Source organism: Barbus barbus (genome assembly GCF_936440315.1).
Source record: "Barbus barbus genome assembly, chromosome: 3".
Taxonomy (NCBI): domain Eukaryota; kingdom Metazoa; phylum Chordata; class Actinopteri; order Cypriniformes; family Cyprinidae; genus Barbus; species Barbus barbus.
The window spans coordinates 26,766,034-26,788,778 of record NC_136731.1 but is presented as its reverse complement, the minus strand read 5'-3'; the positions used below and the strand labels follow the sequence as shown (position 1 = coordinate 26,788,778).

Below are 22,745 nucleotides of genomic sequence, written 5' to 3'. Positions count from 1 at the left end.
CTCCTGTTTGTCTTGTGCATTCAGCAGTGTTCAGTTTTCTTGAGTGCTGTTTAACTCAGAGATGGTGAACTCAGTATGTAGGTGGAAGCCATGTACATTCAGTCCAGCATGGCCATCAGCTGTGTCCCACAGCCTGTCAATTTTAAGGCTTTGTTTGCTGAAAGCTTTCCATTACGTCAGAGATGCAGGTAGTCATTAGAAATTAGTCACTTGAACTAAGACATTACCAGCTTTATCCTTTATTGAAGGCAGAGCAGGACTTTTTTCAAGCTGGATTTTTTTCTTTTCTCAGCCCTTTTTTCAGAAGTTTCATTTGAATGCTTTCACCAAGAACAAGAAAATGGATTAAGCCATTCAGGTTCATTAACATGCTGATTTATTAATTCTTACTAATCAGTAGCAACTTAAAGGGATAGTTTACCCAAAAAAGGGGGGGGGGAAAAATCTGTTATTAGTTACTTAGTCCTCATGTCATTCCAAACCAGTAAGAGCTTTGTTCATATTCGGAACACAAATTAAGATATTTTGATGAAATCTAATAAACAGAAAACAACTACCACGTTTAAGGCCCAGAAAGGTAGTAAGGACATTGTTAAAATAGTCCATGTGACATCAGTGGTTCAACCGTAATTTTAGGAAGCTACGGGAATATTTTTTGTGCGCAAAGAAAAAAAACTTTATTCAACAATTTCTTCTCTGCCAGGTCTGTCTTTGACAAACGTTCACGACAGTACCATGGGTGTCCAGTCCTGCTCCTGAAAGGCCACTTTCATGAAAACTTTAGCTCTAACACACCTGCCTGGAGGCTTCTAGCGATCCTGAAGACCTTTATTAGCTGGTTTCAAATGTGTTTGATCAGGGTTGGAGCTAAACTTTGATGGATAGTAGCCCTCCAGAATCAGGTTTGGGCTCCCCTGCATTAGCTTGTTATAGGAGTCTAACATACAGTATGTACTTGCCTCTAGTTCCTACAGCGCCCCCTCAGGGTGTGGAGGTCAAGGCAGTGAACTCAACCACAATTGAATTTACCTGGAATCCACCACCTCAACAGTTCATCAATGGCATTAATCAAGGTTACAAGGTAAACTCAGTTTTCCTCTACTGATTACCATTGAGTCCCTGTCCTATCAAGAAAATATTATATGTTTTTTGTTGGTCTGTACCTCAGCTGATGGCGTGGCCTGAACGATCTCCAGAGGATGTTATCGTCATAACCATCACCCCTGATTATCATGGGACACGCCACCTCGGTTACATCAGCAGCCTAAAAAAGTTCACCTGGTACTTGACGTCAGTGCTGTGTTTCACCACACCAGGGAATGGACCACGCAGTGTCCCCAAACTGGTGCAGACTCACGAGGACAGTAAGTAATAGACTGTTAAGGGGGTCGCACACCGAACGAGAAGCGCAGCGCCGCGTCGCGTCGCGCCATGTCTTTAAAATTCGAACACATTGTTTTCTATGTGTGTACGCACACCGGCGGCGTCATTCGGCGTCTGTCCGCGGCGCCCAGCAACGACTCAGGACACTGTTCAAATTCCTGCCGCGCCACAGCGCGCCATCTGCATTGTTTTATATTAAATAACATCATATTTGTCTCAAATCGTTGTTAATACATTAGCCTATACCAAGATACCACTGCTGCTAAATACTGTACAGCTTACATTAGTTTTACAGCTTGAATAAAATGAAAACATTAATTAAATGTATAATAAACGTAATCCTTTTAATCTTTTATATTTCTCTTGAGACATTTTTATATACGCAAAATATTACATTCACTGTCGTCGGCTGCCACCTACTGGATTTATCAGGACACAACCGTTACAACACACTTCAGGTCATTTAAATAGCGGAGTAGCGGACCGCAATGGACGACGAAAAACTAATCAACGAAGTAGGGAAATACCCAGAATTATATGCCACAAACCACAGATTCTTCAAAGACAACATAAGGAAGTCATCAGCGTGGAGGAAGATTGCCGATGTCATCGGGTTTTCAGGTAAGAATGTTTAATTTACGATCTGAGGTAAAATGTTCAGTGACAGTCTAGCAACAACTGCATGTAGTTGTACAGTACAATCATAAAATAACGTACAGTACAGACATTGTCTTAACTTCATAATGTCCTTAAAAATAACAATAATGTTGACCACAAACTGACAATTGTTATTTTAAGTAAACAATCGTGTTGAATTATGACAACCTAACGTTACCTCAACAGGAATATGATTATAATTGAAGTTAACAAAGAAATAAGCATACCTTACACACAAAAATGTATCATCTTTGTTTTTATTGAGAAAAAAAATCATATTAGTAGCTACAGCATAAGAAATGTTGAAATTGCCTAGTCAACAGATACAACAAAAGAATAACAGATTTTCATAACACAGATACTTTTCATTGATGAACGTTGAAAACTCAGCTATTATCAATTAAAATAATATGTTTAAAATAATAATAATAATAATAATAACAAATGACGTTAAAACTCACCCATCTTGCAGCTCAGAACATGTTTCGAATTATAGAATGTACGCGTCTGGTGTGCGATACCTCGAGTTGTCCTAGACGCGGCGCTGCGCGGCGCTGCGCTTCTCGTTCGGTGTGCGACCCCCTTTAGTCTGTCTGTCCATAGTCCAGGTCATTAGGTTGTGTTTCTGTCTCTCACTGAATCATATTATTTTATACAATTCGTGCTCAGAATCCAATTGATTAGATTTATACAAATTGTTTTGTCTGTCACAAAGCACAATTAAAAATGTGGGAAAAAATCATAATGACTTTTATTTATGAAAAACAAGCAGAACAAATGTGCAAATCAAATCAATTAATTCAAAAGAACAATTACGGAAAATTAGATTTAGAAATTATTTACCCAAAATTAGTCTTGTTCTTCATGAGTAATTCCGGATGTGCCTTTATGACAGATGCTGTTTTACAGAGAAATTACCAAATAACCTGTGCTGTTTGACACAAAATGCACTGACAAAAACATTGCTATAATTATATTTATAGTATATATAGGACACAAATTTTTATAATACTATGGGAACTACAATGTAAACATGGTTTATGATGACACCTCCTGTGTCCCAGTAAACCAAATGTGTTAAAAACTTTCTTAACTTTATGGTGTTTTTTGTTTGTTTGTTTGTTTGTTTGCTTGCTTGCTGTAAGGGGTAGGTTTAGGCGTAGGGTTAAGGTAAGGGGGATAGAAAATACAGTTTTGCACAGTAAAAAAAAAAACAATGGAAACCCAATGTGTGTGTGTGTGTGTGTGTGTGTGTGTGTGATTTTAATAAACACATCATGGAATTTACCACAGTCATGAATATTTACAGTTATTGCAAAATCAATGAAACACCTGTTGCTTGAACTTTTAATCCACGTTTTAATGGAGGCTTCAAAGATAGTTAAGTTGAACAAAATGTTTATTTTAATTACTGAGAAAGCCAAACCACAAAAAAAAAAGTTAGCAGGAAATATGTATAGCTTACTGACAGCTTTTGGCCTTTACACCAGCATCATGACACAGTGTTCTTGCTCTTTGGGGTAGTTTGGGGGTGATAAAATACCAAATTACAAATTGTCTTATAAAAGTCACATTAATTAAAGTATTGTTCAGACTTAAGTACAAATACTGCTCTGTGGGTCAAGCCGATGTAATTATATCGGTGTCTTTAGGCATCTGTGATACTACAAGTGAGAAATTAGTTGTGGTACTTTAGGAAGAATGTTAGTGAGAAAAATAATGAACAGAAAAAGCAACAACGTTTGTGTATGTGTCAGGTTTTGATATCATTGAGATCTTTGTTGTGGTTCATTATAAACACTAGAAGTCCCAGAGATTTGTAACCCTCCTTTAGCCAAGTGGATGCTAACTGGCTAGTCTTTTGGCTATCATTAGCATCAATTCATGTGTAAATGTGGTCATTACCTGAGCAATCTGCAGGGGGGTTGGGGGTGTGTGTGTGAATGGTTGCTGGTGGCTTGTTTGTATGTGTGGGGGAGGGAGGGCTGCTAAAAGCAGAGAACTTGATTTCAACTCAAGAATTCTGTGGTGTACGAACCTCCTCTCCAAGAAAAGAAAATGCAGAGAAGACTCACTGATAAGTTTGCTGCAATTTCCAGTGTGTGGGGATCATTTGTCACCAATTGCATCACGTCCTACAACCCTGGTCTACATATCACCGTTGATGAACAGCTTTTCCCGTCAAAGACTCGCTGCTGTTTCCTGCAGTATATTGCAACTAAACCTGACAAGTTTGGGATCAAGTTTTGGGTGGCTTGCGACCTAAAATCCAAGTACATTTGTAATGTCCTCCCATGTCTTGGCAAGGACCCTAGTCGTCCCAGTGGAGAGAGACTGTCTGAAAATGTAGTGATGAGGCTGATGGAACCATTCCTAGACAAGGGCAGAAATGTTACCACGGACAATTTCTTCACATCGCTGTCACTTGCGCATAAACTTCTTAGCCGGAAAACCACCATCCTCGGCACAGTCAACAAGATTCGCCGGGAAATCCCTCAATCCGCTAGACACACAGATCGCAAATTCACCACTCAGGTATGTTGCAGGTCTTTTGTGGTTCTATGTTTATGTGTTTCTAATTTTTAGAATCAACACCGCCAAGTGTCATTGTGTCATTGTGTGTAAAAGTGCTATGAAAATAACAATTTATCTTATTTATTAGGTGTTTTCAACCACTGCTGCTACGCTGACGGCGTATGCGCCCAAACGGAAGAAGACCGTCTACATTCTTAGCAGCATGCACAGCGTGATTCAGACTGATAATACCACCAAAAGGAAGCCAAACACTGTCACCCTTTACAACACCACAAAGTGCGGCGTGGATGTGATGGACCAGATGGTGCGGGAGTACACTGTCCGCACAGGGACACGGCGCTGGCCAGTTGCCGTGTTCTATAACATGATTGACAAGGCACTGAATGCACATGTGCTGTATCAAGCATGCACCGGAAGGCAGGAAAGACGGGTGGACTTCCTGGTGGAGCTTGCAAGAGAGTTGGCTAACTCTCATATGTGTGCGAAGAAGGCAAGAAATGAACAATTGCTTCGGACACAACCCTCCACACCTAGCCCTGGAAAAAGAGCCATGTGTCAGGTCAAACACCAATGCAAGAACAATCATGCCACTGTGCGATGTGTTCACTGCTACAGATACACATGTGGTAAATGCAGACGGGAGATACCATGGCAGTGCCAGGATTGTGAGTGATTGCTGGAATGTACTCACTCACTTTTTAATATTATTTGTAAATATGTGTACAAATGGTTGGTTTCTTTTTTATTTTATTTTGTACTGTTTTTATCAATAAATCTCAGCAACAAAGGGAAAAAAAACATGTGTGTTGATTTCTCCCTAAGATGGCTGTGAAACACAAGTTTCCTTGAAGTGGCTCAGCATGGCCCCACATTGTTTACATAACAAAAGCAACTGTTCACAGCTGATTAAGGATATTAGCCTAAAGCCTTCCAGCCCATCGGCTGTCCTGCGGGTTTTATAGGTAGAAAAGCCAAATGGCTGCTCTCTGGGACTTCTAGTGTAAAGGGAATAAATAATGCTTTATTTCACATGTTTCATAAGAAGAGTTTGGATTAGTCTGTAATCAGCCCAATTAGGTACAATAGAAACACAAGGAAGTATGCAACCAGGAAATGACTTTGTGTTTAGTTCCAGGCCCTGTTGGTCGCTTGAGCTTTACAGAGATTTTGGACACGTCTCTAAGAGTGAGCTGGGAGGAACCCGTGGACAAGAACGGCATCATTACTGGTGAGTGTTTTTGACCTTTATGCTGCTTTCATTGATATGATTCTGTAGAAAAACTGGAAATTATGAGCAGACATGTCACAATAATAAAGGAAAACACTTAAATTTTGCAGCAATAAATCTGAATGAGTTTATTTGCACCAGTATTTGCAAAACTCAGTTTTGGAAATGATGAATTGTTCATTAAATTTGTCTTTGCTGTTAAATGACTTAAACTTGAACTTGAAATGAAATCTAATCTGCCCCCCTCTGTTTAAATATAGCTGAACGTTGCATTAGACAGAGCAGGTGAGCCTGGAAAGGAGCTCCATTTTCATTTGGCAACTCTTGGGTGTTCGTATAGCTTTATTAATGGATACACTTCTATTTAACACTTCATTGAGTTTTTGCACAAAGGCAATTATGGCATCGTTGTTTGCGTTCAGTTGGCAGAAACAATTTTCGCTCCCTGTTGCACAGCTGTAAAGGATGCTTTTGTGTGTGTGTGTGTGTGTGTGTGTGTGTGTGTGTGTGTGTGTGTGTGTGTGTGTGGCTGTCTTTCTGTGTGACTCTGTGTGTGGGCGCGGATGCGTGTGTTTTAGTATTCCAAGAGTGCTATTTATCCATATTGTGCTGGAATCATTACGGCCAGAAATGGAAAACGCAAACAGATCAAAATAAAAGAAATGTTAACCGTGATCAAAAGATCTGTAAGCATGAGTTGACATTCCAGCATAAGACAAGAACATGAGCGTGAATCTCACGAAACTATGAAAATTATGAAAATTAGATAAAAAAGGATGGCAATGAGGAGACATTACTAAAGTCAAAATTAAGTCTTAAAAATACATGGGTTTATTTTATGTATGCAAAATATAATTTATTTTCTTTTTTATTTCTTTGTTTTGACTTGAAATATGACCAGAACAACATATTTTCATGAGAGTCACTCATGACATCTGAATAATGCAGAGAAAGAATTAGATGTGGACTAACGAGGCAGCAGTAGATTGATACTGGACATAGATTAAGCCAAGTGAGTTGCGGAACGGCGCTGGATGTAGATTGAGAGTTTGGAGACGAATGAGATCAGACATACATTAGACTAAATAGCTCCTGTCTATATCAATGTACACAGCATTGTTGCTCTTTGAATGTTGCCTATGCCTGTTCTCCAGCGAGCTCTCCCAGCGCAAAGCTTGATTTATGAGCGCCTCAATGGAAAAGGACATTCAGCGATTGGAAACAGTGCTGACTCTGGGAGAAAATACTCCCAATAAATAGCAAATTATATAGGATCTCTGCTGGCTATTAGTCTCAGTTAGATTCGAGTTAGGGGGCAGAGCCCTGGGTCTAGACAACTCACTACAGCAGTTCCCCATTTCACCCACCTTGTTTGTTAAAGAGAGATTGTTTATTTCAAGTTCAAGGCCTCATAACAATTCCTCCTGCTCTGGCGAGTTGTCATCCCAGGTTAGACTTGGACGAGACACCCCAAATTGACCCATTCCCGTGGGTTTTGAGCTGTAAAGTGTGTAAAACTCAAATGACTTTTCAAGTTTTAATGAATGTGATGGTGTTTTGCAGGTTACCTGGTGTCCTGGGAAGTTCAAGGGAAGAACCAATCACGAGTGGCACGTACTTTGACCAACTCCACATTGGACTACAAAGTCACCGGTCTGACGTCCCTCACTACGTACACACTAGAAGTGGCCGCTATGACGGAGGCGGGCGTAGGAACTGTAACTTCCTCCACCATTTCATCTGGAGTGCCACCAGGTCTGTCGTAGCTTTTAAACATACACAATTAAAAATAAAACCTGCATTACAGGAGCTACTCTTCCTTATTTCTGCATGACTATTGTACACAAGCAATATAAGAAAGAGTGATGATCTTTTATGCTGGTCATTTTTGCTCAGAAACTGCAAAGTTGGTGCCCGTGTGCTGCCATAAATCAAATGTGGCACTGAAGGAGAAATATTCATTTGCACCAGCTTTAAAGCAGGCTTTCGCTCGCTGAAAGAACTGGCTGGATGCCAAGCCAAACCCATAATGCCTGCTGATAAATTGCATATTGTGAGACATTAGGGAAACAGACGTCTACACATCTCAGTGGGGATTTCAGGCAGATGTGAGACTATCGTCTGTTATTTGATTTAATTACAGTGTAATTTCATCAAAGGTTTCTCGAACCAAATTAGACTTTTTATCTCTGCACTTCAAAAGATTCGCAAATCTCTTTTTTTTTTTGACTCAGTCCCTCGTGCAACATGGATCTACACAGTGTTATTAAAAATATTCCAGTCATGATTTCGAAATGTTGAGTGTTATTGACTTTAGAAGGCATGCTTGTGGATGTTTTGTGGTTATTGATTGTTGTGATGTGTGGATGTTGTTTAGAAGGGACTTAACTTTTGCTTCGTTTCGGTTTCACGCAGAACTTCCCGGGCCTCCATCAAATTTGGTTATTTCCAAGATCAGTTCACGATCTGCTACGCTGAAGTTCCGTGCAGGGGATGATGGGAAGACGACCATCTCCAAGTGGATCGTTGAGGGGCAGGTGAGTCATATTTCAGTTCTTCTTTATCCGATCATTATCCGCCTACCAACACGCTGGCCTGAAGCTGTACATCCTCACAGTGCTCCCTGATGAGTCTTCACTAGCAAATAAAAACATTTTACATGATAATGAAACGTCCCTGCAGTGTTGAGCGAAGTACTTATGATGATTTGTGTAGGCTTTGTCTCCTAATCCTAGGAATGTGCATGCCAGTTATTTTGACAGCTTGATGGATAAATCGGTTGAGTTCTGGAGGATTTAAGGTGGAACAGTGCAGCAAGAAATGTCTCAAATAAAATTTAATTAAATAAATTAAATAGTTCTTGAGTATTAAGAGTGGGAGCAAAAAATATTTTTTATTATTCAGTCAGTGTACATCACACAAAGGTTTTTGCCCTGTTTAACAAAACAAATGAAATAAAACAGCTGAGTTCTTGAGGATTCAGAGTGGGACAGTGGAGCAAAAAATATCTGCAATATTTTTATTTGTATAGTAGGTCAATGAACACGGTTCCACTAAAAATACATAACATGTATTGACATGTCTCATTAAAAGTAATTGATAAATAAGTAAATACACAAGCAAACTAATCAAGTTCTGAAGGATTTAAAGTGGGACAGTGGAGCAAAACATATCTGCACTATTTTATTTAAATATTTTAAAAAAAATGGCTGCTGCATTGTATCTCACAAAAAAATTAAATGACTGAATAACAAACTAATCAAGCTCTTGAGGATTAAAAGCTATTTTTATTTTTGACCCTGGACCACAAAACCAGTCATATGTGTCAATTTTTCAAAATTGAGATTTATGCATCATCTGAAAGCTGAATAAATCAGCTTCCCATTGATGTATGGTTTGTTAGGATTGGACATTTGGCCGAAATCTGGAATCTGAGGGTGGAAAAAAATCTAAATACTGAGAAAATTCCCTTTAAAGTTGTCCAAATTAAGTTCTTAGCAAAGCATATTACTAACCAAAAATTAAGTTTTAATATATTTATGGTAGGAAATTTACTAAATATCTTCATGGTACATGATCTTTACTTAATATCCTAATGAATTTTGGCATAAAAGAAAAATGGATCATTTTGACCCATACAGTGTTTTTGGCTATTGCTACAAATATACCCCAGCGACTTGTTTTGTGGTCCAGGGTCACATTTGTCGGTCAATGTATATTAATATTTTTGGTTGTTAGTTTATGTCTTACAATAAATAAGGAATAAATGAATATGGAACATGTTAACTCATAATCTCAGTTTGATTCAGCCAGTCTACTCATCAGTTTAGTATACTTTAGGTTACACCGTGCTCATTTGGTAGTTTAAGCACCTACAAAACCTACATCCAGCTGCCATCACAAGGCTTTAAAAGCAGCCAGCATACAGACTTATCACACATACTCGATACACTTCCACTCAGCACTTCCATTTCAACCTGAATAACAGCAAGTTCCAGTTGTGATTGCCCTCCACGGCTCAGAGACGTATTGAGAGCGCATCCTCGCCCTTTCCACATCGCCTGCGACTCTTGCAAAAGTGATGACAGATTGAATCACATGACTGACTCCTAATTTGTAATCGACATCAACTCTCTGAACTTGACAGCGCCGGGCCAGAGCTTGCAAAAGGAAGCTTCTGCTTTTCATGTGGCGGCACTTGAATTCCAGAGTTGATTGAGGCCGGGCTATCTGCCGCTGCAGAAATCTGTCACCGAGCGAGAGAGAGCCCCTGCATACGCACCAGCTATGAAATACAACGGCAGCTCCAGCATAAGGTGCCACGTGTCCAGCATCTATCACGTTGGCATAAATGCTTACCGCATACAGTACACTCCACTGGTCATAGTAAATCTTCCTGAGTGCTAAGAGCTTTGATTGGTTTAGACTTGGCTCGCACAATGTGTTTGAAATGGGGCAGTGGCTGGTACTGTCCTGGACTCAATTGAAAAAGCTTTAACCTGCTCCGCTCTGCATTCCCGCTGAAGGCCCGTTCCCTACAAAACACCCTAAGAGCCTTTGGCCTGTGACGTATTGGGTATAATGAAGTGCAGTGTGGGGATTTTTCTTCTCTTTCTTTCATTTACTTTGCTGCTTGGACTCTGCACTCGACAAATGCTGAGAGATTACGTTCTCAAATGGGTCTGAGAACTGGCTCTTTTAAGATGTTTGGAAATGCTGTGGCAGTTTATTGTCTACTGCCATAAAGTCCACTGCTTATTCTGGTGAAGAATCACCCATCTGACTGATACATAAAATGACAAACCGCTTTCACTTTGTGACATTTTTAGTGTGTATATCTCATTTACAGACAAAGTCTTATAGATTTTGTAGTGCTTTTCTATCAGCCTTTGAACTTATAAACAAGATTTTGTGTTCTGGTGATAAATGAGTGAATATTGATTTGCAGTTTTCATCAGATAGTCTGTAGGATTTTTCAAAATCTATTTATAGGACGGTCAAAGTTAATGTATAAAATTAAAATATTTATTAAATATTTTTTTACATGCTTCACTGATATTGATTGTGAAAAGTAAACACATTTCAAATAAATTGAAAGTCTTTCTCTTCAGATTTATTTCCCTGTTATTACTCTATTAGTGGGTAGAAAAAACTGATACAAAGTGAATGTCTTCCAGATAATGTTTTAATCATTTGTTTTGGGTTTAGTACAGTGACAGCCAATTATTTCATTTTGCAAACAAAACATCTTATCTTTATAATAATATCTAAATAATACCAAAATAATTGGCTTTTATATTGTTTGCTTTAACCGTATGACTGAAATGGCAGAGGAATAAATGTGATGAGTAATATTTTTAATTTATTTCAGATGTGTTGGCTTTTCGCAATAAATTTAGTTGAAAAATTACTGCATTAAACATATTGAATACATATTTAAATTTAGTACATTAACTTTCACCCTTAACATTTATGTGATTATGTCTGTTTTAGAGAAAATAATATAGATACCTTAATTTTTTAAAAGGGGTCATGAACTAAGAAACCAAAGTTCCGTTGATCTTTTGTCATGACACGTGCAGAGAGAAGAAGCGAGAACTCATGCGCAGGGGAATGATGGGTTTTAATATAATAAAAAGAAACAAAAACACAACATAAATTAACCCGAGGGGAAAAACAGGCAGACTAAGCAATACAACGATCAGGATTTAGAAAACCACAGGACTTACTGCACATCACGTTAGACAATGTGGCCGAACAGGACTGCAAACACCAGGATCATTTAAAGGAGACAAACGAGGAGGAACAGGTGTTCATACTGAGACAATCAGGGAATAACAAGGAGGGCGGGGTCAAACAATCGACAGGGGAACACATGGCACAATCACAACACTAACCCATGTGCTCAGACAAGACAGTGACATCTGGTGGCCAACCAGGGCACACCCACAGGATACGTGACACTACCCCCCAACAAAGGAGCAGCTCCCAGATGCTCCACCTGCAGACACTAAGAAAACCCAAAAACACAAGAAAGGAAAATACAAATGTCCAGGAGGGAGGTAGACCAGCAGCAGATCAGGGGGAGGGATGGCGGGCCAGGCCCGTGCCAAGGCAAAGGGCCCGGAGACAAAGACCAAACAGGAGGCCAGGGCAGATCCGGAGGGACAGACCCGGGAGGCTCCAGCCTAACAGAAACCCCAGCGCACGGCCAGGGTGGGGCCGGAGGGACAAGCCAGGCGGGCGCTAGCACGCCCGAAGGCCCGGACAGAGCCAACAGCTTGGCAGGCAGCAACGGTGGCCCCGGCGTGACTGGAAGCTTGAGTGGAACTGGCAGAGCAAGGAGCTGGAGCTTGGACGGAGCCGGCAAGGCAAGGAGCTTGGGTTTGGGCGGCTCTGGCAGGGCAGGGAGCTCGGGTGGAACTGGCAGGGCAGGGAGCTGGGGTGGAGCTGGCAGAGCAGGGAGCTGGGGTGGAGCTGGCAGAGCAGGGAGCTGGGGTGGAGCCGGCAGAGCAGGGAGCTGGGGTGGAGCCGGCAGAGCAGGGAGCTCGGGTGGAGCCGGCAGAGCAGGGAGCTCGGGTGGCGCCGGCAGGGCGAGGAGCCTGGGTGGCTCTGGCACGGCCTCCTGACCAGCAGTGAGCTCCTGGATTGCCTCCAGGCCTTGTGGGACGGAGGAGGCCTTCTTCCGCCTCCTCCGCTTCCGGGAGTGGGGCGCAGCTGCGGCATCCTCGGCCACCTCTGGGGAATTGAGGGCAGGCACCGCCGCCTCGGGAGCGCTGTGAGCGGGCACCGCCGCCTCGGGAGCGCTGTGAGCGGGCACCGCCGCCTCGGGAGCGCTGTGAGCGGGCACCGCCGCCTCGGGAGCGCTGTGAGCGGGCACCGCCGCTTGGAGATGCGCCAAAAACTCCACAAACTCCCCAAAAGTCAAGCGGTCCAGCCCCCTCATCCACTCCTCATCGAGGGGCTCCTCCAGGGCCAGGTTAAAAAAGTCTTTGAGAGCCGCATCGTTGTAGCCCAAACCCTCTGCTGCCTCACAGAACGTCAGGGCAAATCTCCTCATGTCAGTGCCCCTCTGACGGAGGGATCGCAGCGTCCTGACCTGGAGGATCCGTGAGTAGCGAGGGTTCCTCACGTTAGCGGCTGGAGGATGGTGTGGATCCATTCCCCGCTGAGTTCTCAGTGTCGGCCACATTCTGTCATGACACGTGCAGAGAGAAGAAGCGAGAACTCATGCGCAGGGGAATGATGGGTTTTAATATAATAAAAAGAAACAAAAACACAACATAAATTACCCCGAGGGGAAAAACAGGCAGACTAAGCAATACAACGATCAGGATTTAGAAAACCACAGGACTTACTGCACATCACGTTAGACAATGTGGCCGAACAGGACTGCAAACACCAGGATCATTTAAAGGAGACAAACGAGGAGGAACAGGTATTCACCCTGAGACAATCAGGGAATAACAAGGAGGGCGGGGTCAAACAATCGACAGGGGAACACATGGCACAATCACAACACTAACCCATGTGCTCAGACAAGACAGTGACATCTGGTGGCCAACCAGGGCACACCCACAGGATACGTGACACTTTTGATATAAAAGAGGTCATTGTGCTATAAAAGCATTCTGTAAGTTTCAGAACTCAAAACCTTCTCGTTAGTCTAAAAACAGCTTATATTGAAGCCAATCTGCCAAAACAACAGCTTGTGGAATGTTCTACTCTATGATGAAGTGTGGATAAGCACCGCTTCCACAGAAGAAAATCAACACCTGCTTCTGCATTGCTGCCTGCCGATTCACGCATATAGTGTAAATAACAAGAGGCGAATGCAGGTCTACGCAGAAACCAAACGATAAAAATGCTCCGATGACAAAAATACTCTGTGCAGTGCCAAGTTGTGGCAAAACAGTCTTTGCTTTGCCTTCCTTCTGATCCTAACATTAGGAAAGAGTGGATGAACTTTATTTTTAATGAAGATCCAGATCGCATCAGTAAGAAATTGATCGCTTCATTTTCCCACGGATTCGTTAACAAACGAGGCACAATTCGACGTGGGATTTTCAAAAAGATTGAAACTAAAAAATTATGCTGTGCCGACTACATTGGATCCGACAGAAACTATATGTTGCATCACACAAATGAGAGTAACTGTTTGTTTTCATACAGTGTTTACTATTGCATTGACTGTTAAATTGCGTATTCATGCATTTTTAATATACTGTAAATCACTGCAGCGTCCAACTATGAAGGATGTAGGCTGTCAAACATACACAAATATTAACCAATCACAGCAGTGGCTGTTTACTTCAGAGTCTACAATCTACCAAGCCTATTCAAACAGAGCGTTCTGATGAGGGGGGTTAGAACAGGACAGAAATTAGTTACTTCTGAATTATGTTTTTTGATGTGCACTGCCCTCCAAAAATTTGAAAACACCCCAATCTTCCTAAACCTTCCAAGAAGACAATGACTCCAAGCACACTTCCAAGCTGTGCAAATCCTATTTGGAAAGGAAACGGTCAACTGGCATCATGGAATGGCCTCCCCGATCACCCGCCCTCAACCCAATTGAGCTACTATGGGAGGAACTGGACCGTGATGTCCGTAAGAAGTGTCCAACCAGTGTGAATCATCTTTGGGCAATCCTTCAGGAGGCTTGGAGTAATATGCAGTATCAAGTCAATGTTTGAATAAACTGATAGCTCAGATGCCCAGATTATGCAGAGCTGTAATAGCTGCTAATGGTGGATATTTTGATGAATCGAAAATTTAAGATTTTCTATGTATAAACTGATTATGTAATAAAATATGTTTTCATAGTTTGTGTTGTCCCTTATAAGTGCAAAATTATCACAAATTAAAAAGGATTCATGTCAATATTGTCCAAAACCCCACTTTTCTAGGGCGTTTCCAAACTTTTGGAGGGCAGTGTAAAAATGCAGTTCATGACCCCTTTAATACATCCCTCACGAGGGGATCATCATATGTAGGGGTTGTTGGTATTGTTGGCACAGACTGTAAAAGCAGGGCTCTCTGTCTTTAGGTGGGCAGTATCGGTGAAGAGGAAGAGTGGAAGGTGTTGTACGAGAAAGAGAATGACCCTGAAGCTCAGGTGCTGGAAGTGCCCAGTCTCACACCGTTCACACACTACAGGTCAGCACTGTTTCACTACAAACACACATCAACTGCATTAACACAGAAATTGCCATGTAAACCGCATTTTCATTTACTTTAATCTGAATAAATACACATTTTAAGTGAGCCTAATTAAATTAAGACGTAGATTACTCCAATTACAGTTGCATTACTGAAGACACGTATACACTTTAATCAGATTATGATTGTGTGCCTGCATAAACAAATCAAACGGTTCACAGTTCAAGTCAGCACACTATGGCAATGTTTTCGCTTCTGTGTTTATGCCTCTGATTTTGTTATTTTCTGCTTCTTTCCCTGAGGATGCCGTTAATTCATTCCTTTCTTCTTTCTTGTTCATTCTGATCTTGACATCTTTGTCTTATGCTAAAAAAAGGCAACTGAACCTAGATTTGCTACAGAATTGCTGAGACATAGTGTGTGCATGAAATCTATTTACACACAGAAAACACTTTATTTTATGCATGAACTTCAGAATTCACTACACACTGCTAGTTCTGCGAGTGACTGTCACATCTGAATGATCGCTCTGTGTGTGTACAGAATACAACACAGTGAAAAATCACTCTAGAACTTGCGATGGTTGACATAGTGATAACCATAGCTGCAATATAGCTTATGGCATCTTGTGGATGTAAATAACAAACATGGATGCCAACTTGTTTGGTGTTGTTTCTGCCAAGAGAAATAATAAAAACTAGAGCTAAAATAGTATCAAAATGTATATATTTGCAACGTGATTTACAAATGAATATGCCACTTCACTTTCACCAAAAAAGTTTCTATATTTGAAAACATCAGTTCACTGTAAACTAATTCATATTCACAAAAATATGCAAACTATGCACAGGATTCACAAAGGCAAAGCACAATTCATAAATACACAAGTTTGTTTGCAGATTTGTGGTGAACTCTGGTCCTGGAGAGCGTTCAGCTCCAACCCTAATTAAAACTCACCTGCCTGTAACTTCATAGTAACTGTTCAGACCATGATTAGCTTGTTCAGGTGTGTCTGATTAGGGTTGAACCAAAACTCTGCAGGGCTGTGGCTCTCCAGAACTGTCGTTCGCCACCCCTCAAATATCAAATATTTTATTCACCGTATAAAAATTATATTTTGTAAAATTGTACCTATGTCCCGTAAGGTAAATGTGTCACATGTAAACTGCTTAATTTGAATATTGGGTCACACTTTATATTAGGTGGCCTTAACTACTATGTACTTACTTTTTGATGTAAGTACAATGTACTTATTTTGTTCATATTGTATTGCAAAACACTTTTGCTATTATTGAGGTGGGATATGGGTAAGGTTAGGGACAGGTTTGGAGGTATGGGTAGGTTTAAGGGTGGGTTAAGGTGTAAGGGGTGGGTCAACAGTGTAATTATAAATGTAATTACAGAAATTAATTACAGATGTAACTACATATAGGTATTTTTAAAAATATAAGTACAGTGTAAATACATGTATGTGCACAATAAGTACATTGTATCAAATTATTAATTTAAATGTAAGTAAGTAGTAGTTAAGGCCACCTAATATAAAGTGGGACCGAATATTGTCTTAATTATGGCACGTCAATAATCAGACAATTTCATTTGGTGAATATGAGGATATTGCTGTTATCTAAACAGGTTTAATGTTTGACTTAATCCGTTAGTTTCAGACAGCTTGAATCATCTCTGAGCTTCATGATGAACTGCTTGCCTCCGTGTTTTTCTCTACCCTGCAATTTATGTCAGATCTTATGGATGTCGTCGCAGCCTCTCCATTTGTTCTACTCACTGATAAACTTTGATTTGATGGTAATTGGTGCAATTATAAAGTGAACTGCAGCAAGCACATTCCCCACACAGGGTTCCTCACAAACTCTACTGCCATATACTTTCCCACTGGGAAGTCTGACCAGTCTTAAATTTTAACGAAGTGACTGATTAACTTGGTGGTTACAGGTTCCGAATGTGTCAGGTGAATATCGTGGGCCCGAGTCCGGTGAGTGTGCCATCCCGTGTGATTCAAACCCTGCAGGCTCCTCCAGACAAGGCACCCGGCAGTGTGACGGTGCGCACAGCCAGTGAGACCAGCCTCTGGTTGCGCTGGGTGGTAAGTGCCATTGTTATTAAAAATCTATGGTGGTAGATTGTAAGGTCAAACCTCCATAAGAGAATTTATCACCATTCATTGTTACAGTATCATCACTAGCTGGGTTTCCATCACCCTGTTTTAATGTGCATTTTGAAGTATCGCATGAGAAACGAGTGATGGTAATGTGGTAATGCCAAATTTCTAATAAAAATTCCTTAATTCGCAAAAACGTTTTTACACTCGCTTGAGGTGGTTTTTGTGCGAAAAAGGGTTACTGCGAATAAAGGGAGATGGAAACGCATTTTTTGCGAATAAATTCCTCCAAGCGCATCAAAAAAGTCATGTGACTTTTGCGTTATGAGACGGAATAACTTGACTAGCAGCGGACCGGTCTCATTCCACAGCATCTGAAATGTTGTTATGGTCGTTCTGAAATGCCTGAGCAAAGTCTGTCATCAAAGTATTTCTGTATAATTGTCTTACACGACTGCGTTCCCCAACAGCAGCATTCACCTCCTAAAGCAATGACAGCATTTATTGTGTTTCGTCTGCTCGCTCTGAGGTGCATGTCATTTTTCATGTACATTATATTCAGTAGCTTATCCTAGTTTTCTATAGGCTATTTAGGCCCAGTTTACCAGGAAGTGATGATTTTGACTCGTTGGATGGAAACGGTGCTTGTTCGCAAATGTTTTATGCGATATTCCAATTTTGTTAAGTTAAATTCGCAACTTTGGATGGAAACTCGGCTATTGTGTCCCTCAGTAAACAATTTAACCTCCGTTTGCTCCAGAGGCCTGTATAGTAAAATTATACTCAAAAACTCATCAAGTCTTTCATTAACATGTCTGTGACTTTTATCAATCAAATTGTTGCTATTATATAAGACATTTCAAAGATTAATAGATATAATTCAGCAGATATCTCTGAAGTAAGCCAAGTGCATTATATTCAATTGAGTTTGTTCAATAATTCAGGGTCTTGCTTTATTTTCTTAGTTTCTTTCACAGAGGTTAGAATAAAAAGGATTCAAGGAAGCTATTACATTGTAACATTTAGTCCTTGAATACAAGCTAGGATGTTGAAAGCAGGGTGTTTTTAGACATCTATTGATTTTCATCTGATATAAAGACTGCTGACATGTGAGAGCTACTGCCTAAATTGAGTTTGTCAAATTGAAGCTCTTTACCTGTCAAATTAAAAGCACATGAGAGCCGATGTTTTGTGAAATCTCACTTACCTTTTGGCACCCAATCGCGGGGGGGGGGGGGGGGGGGGGGGTACATGACGTAGCATTATTAAATATGCGTATTAAAATTGAATAAATATGACATTTATAGTAGCATGTATATTTAATTGGATTAGGCTGAGCTCAGCTTTCTTGCTTAAGCAGTGTTCAGGACTCTGCTGAGACTGCGTGTTATAGAGGCCACTCTGTTTATTTTTACACTGTTTTTTCTTTGGTTTTGTCTAATGAAAAAAAAATGTATACATTTAGTATGTATTTCATCATGTTCTTTATTTTTAGTCCATTTTACCCTGAAGGGCATATAATTTTAGTCAAGGAAAATAATATTTTGAAGGTTGAAGATTCTGCTCAGAATGATAAAAAAAGTGTGTCAATGTTCAAAATGTTATAAAACATACTGTACAACAGTATATAACAAGTTTGGGGTCTGTATTGGAGGCTGCATATATTTGATCAAAAATACAATAAAACAATAATTTTTTGAAGGGTTTTTTTTCTTATTATTTTTTATGTAAATAACTCTTCTATTCAGCATCATTACTCCAGTCTTCAGTGTCACATGATCCTTCAGAAATCATTCTAATGTCCTGATTTGAAATATTTATGATTATTATCAATGTTGATAACAGCTGTGCTGTTTTTTATTTTTTTCAGGATTCTAATAGAAATCTTGATAAATGTTGACTTAAGAAATAATAAATGTTTTCACTGTCACTTTACATGAACTTAATGCATTCTTATTGAAAAAAATTATTAATTTAAAAAAGTTTCAGACCCCAAACTTTTGACTGGCAGTGTAATATAAAATTACCATAACAACATAAACATTTATTAATTGAAATATGTATGAATATACAAAAGATTGGTTGCTAAAACCAAAATACATCTTGTGAAAACTTAATTCGTGTCACCATGCGTCAAAAGGTGTATCATTACCTTCATGAATACAGATAATTAATCATATATAAGTGGTTCAGTATTGAATTATTTCATTTTTTTCCAGATTTTTCCACTGCAAAAGACATTGTCAGTTCATTATTGATGTCTTGCAGTCTGTTTTTTTCTTGTCATTTAGCATCTACTGCATGTGTTCATTAAAATGTATCTTTTTTTCCTCATCTTCATTACCGCTGATGAAATGAAAACACTCTGTCAAGGAACATCTCTGTCAGTAATTCTGTTGACTTATAACAAGAGTGATGTTTCCCTGCAGCCACTGCCAGAGACCGAGTATAATGGAAACCCGGAGAGCGTGGGCTACAGGGTCATAGTGTTGCGAGCAGACCTGCGGGGTGAGGCCAGCACACGATTGGTGAACGACAGGCTGGAGAGGGAGATCACCCTGGAGGGTCTGGAGGAGTGGACAGAATACCAGCTGCAGATCCAGGCCTTTAATTCCATAGGCCCCGGACCCTGGAGTGAGCCTGTGAAGGGACGCACACGTGAGTCAGGTGAGGACACCCAGTCGGATACTAAATGGCTTGATGAACCCCATGGGACATAGTGATGCAGAGGGAACATCTTGAAATTTCCATTCTCAGGATAATCATGTTCTCAAATGTAAATAGGTAGTTTGCAGATTGAAATTTTATTTCCTTTATGTGATCACCATAACAGCCCCTCACAGCACATTTACTCTGTCTGACTCGAGAGTTGCTCTGAATGCATGCCTACACTGCAGATAAGAAGCCAGGTGATTGATCAAAAGAGACAGTAAAGACATTTATAATGTTACAAAAGATTACTATTTCAAATAAATGCTGTTCTTTTGAACTTTCTATTCATCAGAAAATCCTGAAAATAAATATATCACAGTTTCCACACAAATATTAAACAACACAACTGTTTTCAACATTGATGATAAGAAATGGAGCAAATCAGCATATTAGAATGATTTTTTTAAAGCATCATGTGACACTTAAGACTGGAGTAATGATGCTGAAAATTCAGCTTTGCATCACAGGAATAAAGTACATTTAAAAATTGCAATGCTATTTCATAATATTATTGTTTTACTGCATTTTTGGTCAAATAAATTAAGCCTTGGTGAGCATAAGCGACTGTTAAAAGCATTTTAAAAGATCTCAACAACCCCCAACTTTTGAAAATTAGTGAAACTACTAAATCTAACTTTTTTTTTTTCTTTTTTTTCCCCAATTTACTTATATTTCCACTAGGTACATTTTTTTAAGTCTGATCACTTTAAGTAATAATCAGCCTCCTCTAAACAAGCCACAATATTTGAGGAGCTTAAATTCATAACCCTTAGTATGACAAGTAAAAACCAGTTTTAAACACTCTTTCCAACTTTCAGGGTTTGGATGATCAGGTTATCTCACCACAAACTTATCCAGTTAGTCAAGTGATGAATAAATAAATTAGTCAATGTTGTTATGCCTAACCTAGTTGTCCCACTCGAACAGATTGCAATTCCATTTGGTGCCACTAGTGGATCAGAAAATGTACACTTTAATATAAATAGTTATTTGGAAGACTGCGCTTGGCCGTAATCATGACCATAATAAGAAAATGTAGTTTGCCTGTGGAGGGAGTCATTATATAATTGTGTGAATAATCGCCCACACGTAGAGACGTTCTGGGCTGGCTGTGCTGTCTGATATGAGGCCTGGTGTTAAAGGTTTGCCGTCTTTTAATGGTCTGTTCACTGTCTTCTCACGCTCATACTCTTGTTTGCTGCAGACACGGTAATGCTGTTTGCTTTCTTTTTTCCCTTATGACATTGGAGAGGTGACTAATCCACGTGAGTTTGCTCAGTACTCGGGGCCGTGTGTTAAGGCACAGTGCGATAAGGGAGTGTGATTTGTCTTTCTCTGTTTGCGTAGTGCCATCGGGGGCTCCGGAAAATGTGACGGCAGAGGCCATGAGCTCCAGTCGCATCCTAGTAACCTGGGGCCCGGTTCCTGAGCACGAGCAGAACGGCAACATCCTCGGATACAAGGTGGTTATTCGTGAGAATAGCTTCTGCGTTGTTGTTTTGCCTTTTTTTTTCACATAAATGAAAATGTCCTCAGACTGATGTCAAGTAGTGCGCTGAGGTACTCTGAAACAATGTCTGCTGAAGGAGCCCTTGGCTCTGTATAATAAGCGTCTCAGAAGTGAATAAAGGTTTTTCTCATGTGAGATCAACCCCTTAAACTGTTCTGTATGATGAAATGACATGAAAGATTTGATGGTTTTTTTCTCTTGAGGAGGGGAGGCATTGTGTTTATTCTTCATTAAAACCAAACATTTCCTATAATAAGTACCCATTTGGATCTGTACTATACTATTCTTAAAATGAATCAATGTAATATACACACACACATATATACACTGTGTGTGTATATATATAATATATATATATATACACGCATGTATACACTGTATATATATATGTGTATGTGTGTGTGTGTGTGTGTGTGTGTATATATATATATTTATTTATATATATATATATATATATATATATATATATATACATACACGCACACATTATTTATTAAATTATTTTACCAAAATAAGAGGGATCGTACAAAATGCATGTTATTATTATTTAGTACTAAGCTGAATAAGATATTTCATATAAATTACATTTAAGAAGGAAAGGAAAGGACATGACATTAAGTATAGTGACCCATACTCAGAATTTGTGCTGTACGTTTAATCCATCCAAGTGCACACACACACACAGCAGTGAGTAGTGAACACACAGACACAGATACACACACACAGATGGAGCAGTGGGCAACCATTTATGCTGCAGCGCCCGGGGAGCCTTGCTCAAGGGTCTCACTTCAGTCGTGGTATTGAGGGTGGAGAGAGCGCTGGACATTCACTCCCCCCACCTACAATCCCTGCCGGACCTGAGACTCAAACCCACAACCTTCGGGTTACAAGTCAGACTCTCAATCCATTAGGCCACGACTGCCTATATTTACATATAGTTCACAACTGTTAAACTGCACACCTTCAGAAAAATCTTTCAGGTCCCACAAGTTCTTTTGCATATTTGAACTATGGATGTCAATGTTTAACCAACGATCGATTAATTGTCGATAAAAGATGTAATCGATTAAAGCTATCGATGGTCAATTAAGTAATTTAATTTTGGGGTGTGTTCAGCTCGTACTGTCAGTGACGTGACGGGGCTGCATCTTTTGTGAAAATAATTCACTAATGTACAAATTACGCTTTTAATGTGATCCAAACTTTAACAATACAAAGTCTTTCAGCATGGAAAGCAATAGAATTTTAGTAACTAAATCATGTTTAATGATATATATAATTTAATTATATATGATATTATAATTTAATTTCAATTAACTCCTACAATTTGTTAATTCGTTCCTACAACTTAGTAGTTTGTGGCCACAGTCCATCTTTCATTAATTTGTTCCCTAGATAACCCATGATTTCACTAAAATGAGGGAACAAATTAATAAGTC

The 22,745-nt window shown here is 39.8% G+C and overlaps 1 protein-coding gene across 2 annotated transcripts in view; it reads left to right on the top strand.

The window, feature by feature from the left end:
- The window catches only part of LOC306853892 (protein sidekick-1-like), a 367,593-nt gene that overhangs the window by 282,556 nt on the left and 62,292 nt on the right, over positions 1-22,745 (top strand). For both annotated transcript variants that reach the window (XM_079391575.1, XM_079391574.1), the window contains exons 18-26: positions 966-1,081; positions 1,169-1,364; positions 5,705-5,803; positions 7,367-7,558; positions 8,219-8,340; positions 14,853-14,962; positions 16,919-17,069; positions 19,514-19,751; positions 21,144-21,259. In XM_079391575.1, coding sequence (XP_079247701.1) covers positions 966-1,081; positions 1,169-1,364; positions 5,705-5,803; positions 7,367-7,558; positions 8,219-8,340; positions 14,853-14,962; positions 16,919-17,069; positions 19,514-19,751; positions 21,144-21,259 — 1,340 coding nt within the window. The remainder of the gene's footprint in view (positions 1-965; positions 1,082-1,168; positions 1,365-5,704; positions 5,804-7,366; positions 7,559-8,218; positions 8,341-14,852; positions 14,963-16,918; positions 17,070-19,513; positions 19,752-21,143; positions 21,260-22,745) is intronic.